The sequence below is a fragment of the Tachysurus vachellii genome, chromosome 7, assembly GCF_030014155.1.
Source record: "Tachysurus vachellii isolate PV-2020 chromosome 7, HZAU_Pvac_v1, whole genome shotgun sequence".
NCBI classification, from domain to species: domain Eukaryota; kingdom Metazoa; phylum Chordata; class Actinopteri; order Siluriformes; family Bagridae; genus Tachysurus; species Tachysurus vachellii.
Window position 1 is genome coordinate 3,208,138 of NC_083466.1, and position 13,316 is coordinate 3,221,453.

General features: G+C 38.5%; 1 protein-coding gene across 2 annotated transcripts in view; it reads right to left on the reverse strand.

The window, feature by feature from the left end:
* The window catches only part of epha4b (eph receptor A4b), a 99,410-nt gene extending 92,736 nt beyond the window's left edge, over positions 1–6,674 (reverse strand). For both annotated transcript variants that reach the window (XM_060873896.1, XM_060873897.1), the window contains exon 1: positions 6,412–6,674. In XM_060873896.1, the coding sequence (XP_060729879.1) occupies positions 6,412–6,511 (100 nt within the window). In that variant the 5' untranslated portion in view covers positions 6,512–6,674. The remainder of the gene's footprint in view (positions 1–6,411) is intronic.
* Between the last annotated feature and the right edge of the window lie 6,642 nt (positions 6,675–13,316).

Sequence of the window (13,316 nt, forward strand, 5' to 3'; positions counted from 1 at the left end):
ATGATTCTGACTCGATTCATGAGACTAACTGTGTTAGTCAGTAAGAACAAACGATTCTTTTACTTAAATGCCTTCTTTCAGGAATCGCACATTTCCCAAACTGTTCGCTTCACAAACAGCACTTAGAGCCGAGCAACCCGGAGAACTTAGGAGCCTTTGGACAAAGCCGGAGTGAGACGAGCACAGAGGAAGGAAGAGGTGTAATTAAATATTCTCTCTGTACAATCTGTCTCTATGTCCATTAAAAAAAACCCACAACAAACAATATCATGGTGCCATGGCAACAATTAGTATGTGATTGATAGGACTCTGATGCAAGGAAGAAAAAAAGAATCTACAGTAGTTCATGGAAAGGAAAGAGAAGACAAAAGCGGTAAATGAAAGATGTGAGTGGTGAGGTCAGCGGTCAAGTTCATTCATTTTCTACCGCTTATCCGAACTACCTCGGGTCACTGGGAGCCTGTGCCTATCTCAGGCGTCATCGGGCATCAAGGCAGGATACACCCTGGACGGAGTGCCAACCGATCGCAGGGCACACACACACACACTCATTCACTCACACACTCCGGACAATTTTCCAGAGATGCCAATCAACCTACCATGCATGTCTTTGGACTCGGGGAGGAAACCGGAGTACCCGGAGGAAACCCCCGAGGCACGGGGAGAACATGCAAACTCCACACACACAAGGCGGAGGCGGGAATCGAACCCCGACCCTGGAGGTGTGAGGCGAACGTGCTAACCACGAAGCCACCGTGCCCCCCCCGGTCAAGTTCAAATACAATGAATTCTTACTTTATTATCAGGTTTTGGATTAGTATTTTTTAACCGAGTGAGCATAAAATTTAATTGTGAGAAAAAGTGTGCTCAGTGCTCGCAGATGTGAACTGCCTCTGTTAAAGATACTGTTTAATAAAACAAGTATAGAACCTCAGGGTTCTTTACAGAACCTTAAGGATCCATTTTTTTTTTTTTTTTTTTAGCTATAACTCCTTAAAAAAAGAATAATAAAAAAAGTCACGTCCTGACATCACCAGTCTGCGCTTCCATTACTGACCGTAGAAGCTTTGTCTCATCCGTTCTCGCAGGGTTCGTGTTGCAAGATGCATAAAACTCTGGTTCAGAACAATCTCTGTGTCTAAAAACAACTAGTGCTGATGGCACATAAGTGCTAACCACAACGTGCCCTGTGGTGCATTATAGTATCACTTTTACTTCAGGGGAAAAAAAAAAGTGACCACTGACCCAATGACAGTCTTATCGAATGCACTCAAGCGCCGTTTTTACTGTTGAAGTACGCAGGATTCTTCGATTACCACTGTAGTGTGTTTAATTTCAGAAAGAGTTTTGGGTTGAAAACCGCACGGTATTGGATCGTCGCATCATGTGGATGCTGGTATGAGGGGTGTAACACGATGACACGATCTGTTTTTCGGAGCTCAGAAATACTCTGTAACTTGCTTATGCTAAAAACCTGACAGCAAGAAAGGAGAGTGATGATGAAGGACATCCCAAGGTCAGCGTTCAAAATCTGACTGCGCCTCATCAGTAAACAGGACATGATTAGCACGCTCGAAGCAAAAATAAACAGGATACACACTAGATGTTGAATTAAAAATAAAGACCATGAAATAAAAAATTAAAAAGACAGACAGAAAGAAGAGCATGAGATGGTGCACTGCATGAATTGTGGTGCAGTTAACAAACCCAGTATTTGTTTTTTTGTGCTGCGCTAATGCGCCGATGCGCTAATGCGCGTGGCACTAAGCCTTTTGTCAGAGCGAGAAACTGAAGTTTAGAAAGGACTCGGGATGGCAGGCAAGCGAACAGATGAATTCAATTAAGACAAATAAAAGGTCATGATTGGAGGCCTAACAGAGAGAAATGGGAGCAGGGCCACTCATGTGGAGCTAAGATCTTTAGCCTGCTTTTGTGTCGACTAGCCTGCTAATGAGCGTCCTTCTAACCGAGCGGTGGCAGAACAGAAGAGGAGGAGAGGAGATGTGCTTATTTGCAAAAGACTTAGAATAGATAGAAAGAAAAAAAAAGGATGGGGGGTTATAAGGGGGGAACAGACAGCTAGCTGCTCATTACATAGCAAAGACACAGACCTTTGCTAACATGGGATACTTTTACTTCAGTGTATTAAAGGAAATATTGCTTTATGGACACTTCAAAATAAATTCATTATCTAACAGTATTTTTTGTCTTTTAGGATTCTACAAAAGGCTAAGCTAGCATAATATTAAAACACATAGCAAGCTCGCTAGGTAAAGTGCTGTGCTACAGACTAAGTGAAAGTTTAAAGGCTGATTATGGAGAATATCTTTTAAAAGACAGCAAGGTTTTTGGTGAAAGTTTCAGCTACTTCAGCAACTTTTCTCTTGATAGGTTTAGCTGCAACTAGACTGCTTTATTATGCTAGCAGAGGAGTTAAATGACAGCTTATCGCTTTTTTGTTTTATTATTTTTGCTTTGTTTTCTTTTCTTTTCCAAAAAGCTGCATGTTCCTGATTCTGAAGAGAGGAAAAAAAACATCTTTTCATGCTATTCAATCAACGTGGGAAATATTATCATGTGAGTATACTGCTAGTCAGAACTTGCCGAAAAGACGATTAGCTCATTTTTTAAGTTACAGCACTGAAGTGTGGGAGAATATGAAGTGTCTCTGAAGTGAGGACTGAAGTGTGTTACGTTATAATTTCATCCTAATATAAATATAGAGTGAGTTTTTTAGTTTTATTTTTTTCAAATCCACTTCTCCGTCCACTCTTCTTTAGTCTGCAAACTAGCCAATAAATACAAAACCTGAGTCATCTGTATTACTAATCAACATGTTTAAAAAGAAAATAAAAGTGGATTGCTTAACACACAACCCTAAACCCCTGAGGTAATAATGGTACGTTAACCCCTTATCAGACATGCAGTGAAATAATTGTGCACAAAATTCATTCATTTTCTACCGCTTATCCGATCTACCTCGGGTCACGGGGAGCCTGTTCCTATCTCAGGCGTCATCGGGCATCAAGGCAGGATACACCCTGGACGGAGTGCCAACCCATCACAGGTCACACACACACACACACTCTCATTCACTCACCCATTCACACACTAGGGACAATTTTCCAGAGATGCCAATCAACCTACCATGCATGTCTTTGGACCAGGGGAGGAAACCGGAGTACCCGGAGGAAACCCCCGAGGCACGGGGAGAACATGCAAACTCCACACACACAAGGTGGAGGCGGGAATCGAACCCCCAACCCTGGAGGTGTGAGGCGAACGTGCTAACCACGAAGCCACCGTGTGCACAAAATTAATTCTACAAATTGAATCAAATTTAGATTTGCGTTCACATTAAAATTTTTCAAATTCACAGTTTAGCATCTACCACCTGGTTGAGTCACCTGTTTTAAGGTAACGGTAGAGGAATCTGACCACAATGAACCAATATTCTGGTTTTACTTATATAGCTGCAAATTTAAAAATTAAAATTTTGGTTGTAAATCAAAAGTTGAAATGTTTTAGGCATTTCTTTATACACAATAGGAAAGACCATGAATATCGCCGTCTACAGTATGTAGACCGTCTAATAAAACAAATTAAAATATATCCTTCCTGTATAAACGCATCCTTTTGGATCCCAGAAGAAATCAAAGTAATAGAGACGATCTCCAGAGTCTAAGTTTAAAATCGAATGCAAAATTGTTAATTACGTCGACATTCGCTGGTTAGGATTGCAGCTTTTTGGAATTTCATGCAAATCTAAAATGCTTGACCTAACAGCAGGTGATAACGAGAAAGATGTGGGTTGAAAGTGTTGCTAGTGTAGATTGCTCTGTAACTCGTGCGAGATGTTCCTCACAACACGTAGCTTGTTGCAGATTCTCTCCAGAGGAAGGTGTTAAAAACACGTACAGTACAGTGCTGTGTTCAGTGACCACACAAGAAAGACAACCTTCACTTCAACCACATTTCTGGTTGTCTGACCAGTTGTGCAGTTCCAAACACAGACTGAATTAAAACCCTGAACGCAGAAACTCTAGTGGGGAAGAAAACAATGGCCATGTAAACCTTCCTATCAGATCATCGTCACTAATGAAGTCATATCAGTAAAATGGGCATCAAGCTGATACCTAAAACCAGATGTTGAACCTGAAATCTTCAAAAATTGTGCCAAATTCTAATTAAAGTGCTCTCTTTTATGAAAAGAACAGAACATGCTATTAATACTGTATAACCTTTGTTGTTTTTGTGCTTATTTCTAGTTAGTGTTTCTTGACTTTCTAAAATGACAAAATAGTACATTTTTATAGATTAGAAAAAAAAGATTTATGGTAGGATTTTGATGTTTTTTTTAACTACTTTTAGTTTTAACTGTAACTACTTAAGCTAAATTGGACAAAATGAGAGAATTCATTAAACATCTAGTTAATGACATAAAGAGATGACTGAAAAACAGATTTTTAAGTTTCATATATTTTTATTTATTTATTTTATCTTTTGTTTATTGAACTTTTTGTTCCCGTTTCATTCACTGTACACATTGCTTATGTTCAGATATGTTGCTTTATTCATTTTCTTCAGAGAAATTTTGAAAACAATTAAACAAACAAACCAAAAAATAAAAACTCTTCAAAAACCGTATTTACTAATTAATTAAAACCCACCAAACGGATCGAGATCGAATTAATCTGCTGTAAAGCAGAAGGTAAAAACCAACCGAGACAAACAACTGGCACAGTTTTGCTGAAGGCTGTTTTCTTCACTCAAAGCTCAACAGAGCCAAGAGGAGAAATGTTTTTTCTTTCTCGTGTGTATGTGTGTGTGTTGTAGCCCTAATGGTTTAGCAAGTTCTCAGCACTTGCATGGAGCTACACACATAAGATGCTTCCGAGGCAAAAAATAAATAATACATTCCAAATATGAAAGTGTGTAGAGATCCAAAGCTGAAAAAACATGAGATCACATCATGTAACACAAATAAGTAGCAGGTGCTGTGTGTGCACCCTCTGCTGTTCAGAAAAGGCATCCTCGTTCCTTACAGGGTACGGAGTAGCGTAGCGTAGTAATAGAGGCGAAGTGATGAGAAAGGTTCCTAAGGAGATGAGAACCTCTCCTGTCCTCACCTCGGTAGGTTTAAATTCTTTCCCGAAACATCCAGTACAGGTAATGTAAAATTTTAAATGTGGCATTGAATTAATCACAACGGCTACTTTACAGGGACAAATCCAGGTTGGAAGGTTAGTTTGTTAGAAATTCAACAAGAAAATCTGGGTATTAGATGAGAAAATGATAGTTCTAGACACGCTGGTGTCACTTTTAATAGAAACAGGGCTTGTGGGGACCTTAGGTGTTCTGCAAATACACTGTCTTTTATAAGGCACAAAACAAATAGACACACACACATACACACACATACGTACACACACACACACACACACATACATACACACACATACACACACATACACACACATACATACACACATACACACACACATACACAGACACACACATACACACTCATATATAAACACACACATACACACACAAACACACACACACACACACACACAATTTCACAGATTTTTCTATGAGTCGGGTTCCGTGTCCCCAAATGCCAGGATTCTCCCAGTAAAGTGAACCGATCTGGAAAGAAAAGGTCAACTCCGAGCTGTCTGCGCCCCACAGGAAGCACAAGAACATTTATCTACATCATTATGCTCATTTAGGTTCTGTCATTTGGTTAAAATCTTTTGCAGACGTTGCCAAAAAATGCTTTCTCTCTCTCTCTCTCTCTCTCTCTCTCTCTCTCTCTCTGGCTGTGTGTGTGTGTGTGTGTGTGTGTGTGTGTGTGTGTGTGTGTGTGTGTTACTGATTAGATAAACAAATCCAAATGTACTTGAAAACCAGAAAAATATCTCAAAGAACATAAATTCTGGGCCTGGGAAACTTTGTTTAAAGCCATGAGATTCTCACTAATGAAAATGAGTTACAGGTTAAATGTGCAGGACATTTCAGATCACGATGCGTGTATATAAAGATGTAAAGACATTGCAAAACAAACAAACAAACTTCCTTGAGTTTTTTTTTTTCTTCTTTGAAAATAAGGCATTGCTTTAGCAGAATAATTAAGAACTTGAGTATCTGCCCCAGATGCACATCTGGACCTTAAAACACAGCACAACCCTGTAGAAAGAAAGAAAGAAAGAAAGAAAGAAAGAAAGAAAGAAAGAAAGAAAGAAAGAAAGAAAGAAAGAAAGAAAGAAAAGGGGGAAAAAACTCCTGGGAATGTCCAAACAGGTTTGGACGCTCACATGATAATTAAAAAGCATGAAATACCTAATTCCATCATTCCCAACTCGCACGCGCACTTTCAACAAACGCTCGCACGCGCGCGTCTCTTACCTTCATTATCAGGATAGTTCCTCGCGCACCGACCCGGTCCGGGGCAGGAAAAGAAAAGCAGCAGGAAAATGAGGAACGGGTAAATCCGACAAAGTGCCATGCTCAGGCTGCGCGCTTCAGGGAGCGCCCTGCATCCCTGATTTTCCTTCCTCTAGCTCACACACACACATACACACATAGACACATACATACACACACACACCCGCGCGCGCGCACGCACACCCAAACACACCCCTCGCGCACTCTCTAGTTGTGGCTGCTAAGAGCTGCTGCTGCTGCTGAGCGGAATGAGAAGGCGCGCGGAGCGGAGCGGGAGGCGGAGCCAAGGAAAAGGGGAAAGGGGGCGTGTCAATCAGCCGCGCGCTGTCAGGAGAATTGACGGAGGAAACCAATAAGACCGGGACGCGCTCGTGCGGCTTTATTTCACCTATAACACCTGAACGCGTTAATTAGTTTTGCTGGCACTGTAAATTACCTTCCATCACACCATAACCTCTGGTGCAATACACAAAAGTCTTCATCTTTCTTTACATTATTTTGAAATACTAATTATTTGGTGATGGGGTAGGGGGGTAAGGTAGCCTAGTGGTTAAGGTGTTAAACTACTGACCAGAAGGACATGAGTTCGAATCCCAGGTCCACCAAGCTGCCAGCACTTGGGCCCATTAAAGGTGGGGTCTCCGTTGTTGGAGAAATGCTTCAGAAAACTGCGTTGGGTGTAGCCAATGAGCAGAAAAAGGTGTATCTTGTCAATATGGGCGGAGCGAGTGTTCAGTGCGCATGTGTGACATTAGCAGAAAGCGGTTTTAACACTGACATGGAGGATAGAAAGAAAGTGAAAAAAGGCTTACGATAAGGTAAGAAGTAGGACATGTTAATATAGGATCAGCTTTCCAGTGCTGGAGAGAACTGAACATCTTCCGCGTAAAATGGAGATAAACCTTTCACAGTACAACACACAGTACTACAAAAACACATTTGTATTACCATAGTATTACTCATTGAGTTCATTTATTGATAAAAATATCCCCTCGGTCAGCTGCCCCAACAGGTTCTGCCATAATACTTGTCTGGGTTATACTTGGGTTATACTTGTCTGGTGTATGTGTGGGGCGGAGCTATCAAAACAGGTGGGACCCATTTGGGTTAGGGGCGTGTTTGTTTTGGTGATTTCAAATGTCAACATTGGCTTTCAAACAACGGAGACCCTACCTTTAAATAACCCTCAATTGCTCAGTTGTATAAACTGAAATAAATTGTAAATCACTCTGGATAAGGGTGTCTGCTTAAATGCCAGAAATGTAAATGTAATTACCTCCACTGGGGCAGGTATCACGCTGTAGTAGGAAGTGCATGATGAATCATGTTGGCCCATGCTAAAATAAAATAAAAGTAGTTTAAAGATCTATTTTTTTTCTTAAGCAAAAGACCAGTATTAATGGATGACATTGTATCTCTGATATGTCTAGAATTATTTCTATTCTTAGATATATTATGAAATGAAAGAGATCGCTTTGCAAAAAACAAACAAAAAGACAAATTCATTCATTAATTAATTTCTAATTTATTATTTATTTCAGATTCTATAAATGGTATTATCTACTATTTTTTTTATAATTTATTTCTACTTTATTTCTAATTTACTAAGAACTTAATTTCTATAACATTTCTACATAGTAAATCTGATTTAGATTTTTGTCATCCAAGTTTTCTTTTGGTAACTTTGATATACAAACAGGGAGAAGCAAAAACTTTTAATGTAATATTTGACTGTAACATTATGAAATAATTTTTGAAACAAAAAAAATTGTTTCCGATTTTAGCACTGGAAAAACTTAGAGCGAATACGTATATAGCTATATATATCAATACGTATATATCAATTAATGAGCTCAGAATAATATGAAAAGAGACAGACAGCTAATAATCACAGCCCATCAATATCCAATTGAATGAGTTGCATCTCAGTTGAACTAAAAAATATGTATAGGTTTATAAATGCTAATAAATTCTGTCTGGTGAAATTTTTCAAAACTAAAAGCTAATGTTGCAATTATACACGTATAAAATGATGTTCATGAAATTTCCACCAGACAGAACACATCAGCTCCAAGATGACCTTATTTTCATTGAGTTACTGAGATTTAAACCCTCTTTTTTGTTGTATAGGTTTGAATGTACAATGTTTTGTTTAACAAGAAAACAAAATGTCTGCTATTTTGTCTGCTATCCTCAGGGCAAAAGCTCTCACTTGGATGCATTGCTCTCAATGATAATTCTCTATATGAGGAATAATGACAAGTACATAATGCACAATGTACTAAATTAACAAGGAAACATTTTTTTTTCATTATGTATTTTTTTTCATTATGTATTATAAATGACACTTGCATAGCGATAATTAAATTACGATCGAATAAGAACACACTTAAAGTACTTCCCTTATGGTCCTCTTTATAGTTTGTCTGTTTCCCCTCTACAACAAATACAAGTTTTGTCTGTTTAACTTTATTAATTCTAAATGTCTACCTACTCATTAAAAACAGTGTTCTATCCGAACGCTGAGCAAAATCAAAGTAACCTTATAGTCGCTGTGGCAATTAATTTTTACCCTGGAGTACTTTCACTTGGCATCTTTATTTCCTCCAGACTATTAGCAACTCGAGCAAATATATACGCTTATTTAGCAAAGATGCACTTCCTCAGCTTGGGATTTGCTAAAGTGTCTAGTTAAAGTAGAGATTCAGAGTAGATGCAAGCTGCACACATGCCGGTGACCTAATTTGCCGAGTGAGTGGGAGAAAAAAATTGACCAAAAAAAAAAAAAAAAAAGGTTGCTTTGCATTATTTGATGATATATTTCATACATCAACGCCTAAACCCGAGCGGAATGTTTTACACTCCTAATATGTTCGTTTCTTATTTTGTTATCGTTTGGTTCTTATTAATGCAGTAAACATGGAGATAGATTCCACTGACCCAATTCGGTCACCGTTGGCTCTTCCTTAGGGAAAGGGGAAGGGAAAATAAAGAGGCAGAAGAAACTTGTAATGTAAGAACATCATCAAGGAATTCTTAGACATCACTGTTAGAAAACAGCAAGGAGCTTTAAACACAGAGTATGATCTTTTGTGCTAATTATGTATACGGCCATTAGAGGAGGATATTGAGCTGCTTTAATGTAAAGTAGAGTTTCTTCATGATTGGTGCAGGGGCTTGATATTTCAGAAATACACACACACACACACACACACACACACACACAAGCATGTTCTGTTTGGAAAAAGCTAGCACATGACCATCAGCACTGGATGGTTGACCCCTTCTTTCACCATTTTTTGAAAAGGAACTGAACCCTGGTCACCTTCTTTTCCCCCCTCAGAGGCATTAAAGGTCAGCTTAGTTTCTTCAGCTCTGACACTGGGCCAAATCCTACAGATTCTCCTCTGTGAAGCCACAGGAGTCACGAGAAACCAAAGCAACCCGACGCAACCTTGAAGAACAACGTCAGATAAGATCGCTGACATGCTTTTTAGATGTATTCTGCTGCACTATATATAAATATATAAATATAAGAAACTCATCTTTTACAGCTTATAAACACCATGTTTGTTGTTCAATGCTTTCGAAAGAGGCCTTCCTTTCCCCTTCCCTTCCCTTCCCTTTTTTTTTTTTTTTTCAGAGCCACTCGTTCATGTGCTAATGTCTTCATATTGGCAGGCATCTTGCCTGGTTCTAGCTTTAAAATTTGAAAAAAGAACAGAAAGGAAAAGAAAAGCGAAGCCGCGAAAGGAGCTTTTATTTTACAGTGCTTTTTCGGTGATTGGAGCATCTCTATGACGTTTATATTATAAAGTTTTAATGAGCGTTGCTTTTGTATGACGCTAACATGCTAAGAATGCTTGAAAAGGGCAGGCGGAGGAGGAGGTGACGTTGGGGCAGATTGAGAGAAAAGTGAAAGAGAGGAAGTAAAAGGAAGTAAAAAAGACTAAATACGTACTCTGCATTTCTAGTATCGGATATTTTTTCCTTTTCCTGTTTCTTCTTCTTTGTCTCTTTTGCTTAAATGTTTACTTTTTGTTATCTATTTTGTTTCCATGTTTTTGACAGTTTTCTGCCTTTCCTTCTCTCACTCTTTCTTTTTTCTTACTCATGCTGTTATAGCTCGACCTGCCTGAGTCTCCTCTTGCACTTTGATAACAGTGTACACCCTTTTAAACCACTGTTCTCTCTCTCTCTATGTGTGTGTGTGTATGCCAGATCCTGATACGCTTCTACTACCATGGTTCCTCTCGCCCCTGGACCTGCCTTATTCATCCTGATAGAATACTTCTGCCGGGAGCTTTCTGCTCTTGTGACTCTATTTCTTCTACCAAACATGAACAGATTTAAACACTCTGCTGCGGTTCATTTCACCTCTGGAAAGATCTCAACTTAAGATCTGCTGCTGTAAACATGAAGACTACGTCCTACTCTATTAGCACCAAATATCTGTATACTATACATTATATATATATACATGTATATATAAACACCAGTGTTTTATTAATTCAGTCAGAAAACATGGCCACAAGTTGAAAGAATTAGCTGATGGAGCGCTCACAATGTCTAATGGACGCTACAATACATTAATGGCATTGTATTGAAATGTAAACGATCGATGCACCAAAATGCAAATATTAAATAGATTTTAAAAGATTTTCTAGTAATCGGGGGCACGGTGGCTTAGTGGTTAGCACGTTCGCCTCACACCTCCAGGGTCGGGGTTCGATTCCCGCCTCCGCCTTGTGTGTGTGGAGTTTGCATGTTCTCCCCGTGCCCCGGGGGTTTCCTCCGGGTACTCCGGTTTCCTCCCCCGGTCCAAACACATGCATGGTAGGTTGATTGGCATCTCTGGAAAATTGTCTGTAGTGTGTGAGTGCGTGAGTGCGTGAGTGAATGAGAGTGTGTGTGTGCCCTGCGATGGGTTGGCACTCCGTCCAGGGTGTATCCTGCCTTGATGCCCGATGACGCCTGAGATAGGCACAGGCTCCCCGTGACCCGAGGTAGTTCGGATAAGCGGTAGAAGATGAATGAGTGAGTGAGTGAAATTTTCATTTTTACGAATACAGAATGTTAAGATTTCCGATTTCCAACGAAAAATCAATTTCTAGATTTTTTATACAGATATCTAAACTGTTATATTGTTTGAAGGAGCTCTACATTCAGGTACAAGGGGAAGTGCTTTAGCTTGATGTAATCACTTTATGCAAATGTCCTCGACACCTCATCGCTTCTGCCAGTGTGTTTAGTTTCAATTGCTGTCCGCTGCTCTGTTTCTTAGAAAAGTACAGCGTCAGGAAGCGGCTGAGAGTTCTGAGAAACCGTGCACTTCAAGGCATGTTAACACTGATGCACGTCTGTTTAGTATCACTTTTATTATCTGTGAGGTACACCTTCATCTTCTGCATCAACACACAGGATATTTGCACTTGTGTCAGTGTTTACGTCAATAGCCCTAGCAATAGCTCTGTACTGTAGCTTTAGTGAAACGAGGTTGAGTTCAGGAAAGCGCTGTAATTTCCTGTGCGGTTAGTGGTCTCTGTCTACAATGCCACTTGTCCCAGGGACAAGATGCATCTCAGGGCTTTTGACAGTCTTGCATTTTGGTTATTTTATGTTTTTAATAGACTGTTCCGGAAGATATAAATCTTGGCGACAGCGTAAAGTAGAGTAGAGTAGATATGAGAGTAGGAATAATTCAATGTTGTCACATAAACATTCTCTGAATCTATTAAATATATCCATTTTGGTTCTGGTATTTATTAAAAATAATACATTTTCGTCTGTTAATAAGCTGTTAACAATCTGTTAATAATCTTAGTTAAAGCTTCATTAAGTAAAAGAATGTATCAAGAAATAGACCAAAAATATTTATTTATTTATTTATTTATTTATTTATTTATTTATTTATTTTAAAATGTATTTTTATTTATTTTATTTTATTTTATAATTTATTTATTTATTTTATTATTTATTTATTTATTTATTTATTTATTTATTTGTTTATTTATTTATTTTATTTATTTCTTCTTCTTTTTTTTTTTTTTTTAGTTCAACTATAATTGTCTGACCAAAAAAATTAAATAAATAAAAGAAAGAAGAAGAAAAAAAAACAACCTTATTAGATTATGGGGGCTTGAAAATAACAGTTCTAAGGAGAATGTTGTAAGACATGAATTATTAAGATATTTTGTTGAAAACATCCTGATTTAATACGATTGAACAATTGCGTTAAACTTACGTTAGTTAAGAGCTAACTACATTCTGACAAGACTGACGTTTTATTTCGCAGTTGTCGTTGTATTATTGACAAAGCAGCCATTCCAAACAAACAAACAAACAAACAAACAAACAAAAAAAAAACCTAGCTAACCTTATGAAAGAATATTTAGCAAGTTTTCTATACAGCTTTTAAATCAGACCCTGTATTGTATTTTTTTCAAATCAGAGGTCATCTGGTCAGTGACTAGCTTGTCCGTCGTAGTTTTTTAATTATATTTACATTATTTGTTGTGATAAATAAACTGAAGACTCGTCTTCTTTGAAAAAAAAGTTGATGTCGATGTCAAAGTTGACGTCGATGTCAGAGTCCGTAGTCCAATGATGCTAAAGGTATGTATTAAAAGATAACATGTCAGTCAGTTAGACCTTCGTTAACATGGAAATGTATGCAACATTCATACATTATTCATTCATACCTTCTTGCTAGTGGACTCTGATTCCTGGATTCTACTACTACTACTACCAGGAAGAAATCACCTTTAGTCCATCCAGTCAGGAAGGAAACGTAACCAAGCTTGGCTTCCTCCCTAGATAGTCATTATGGTGTCTGTATGTTAATGGCGAAGTATAGCTAGCATCAG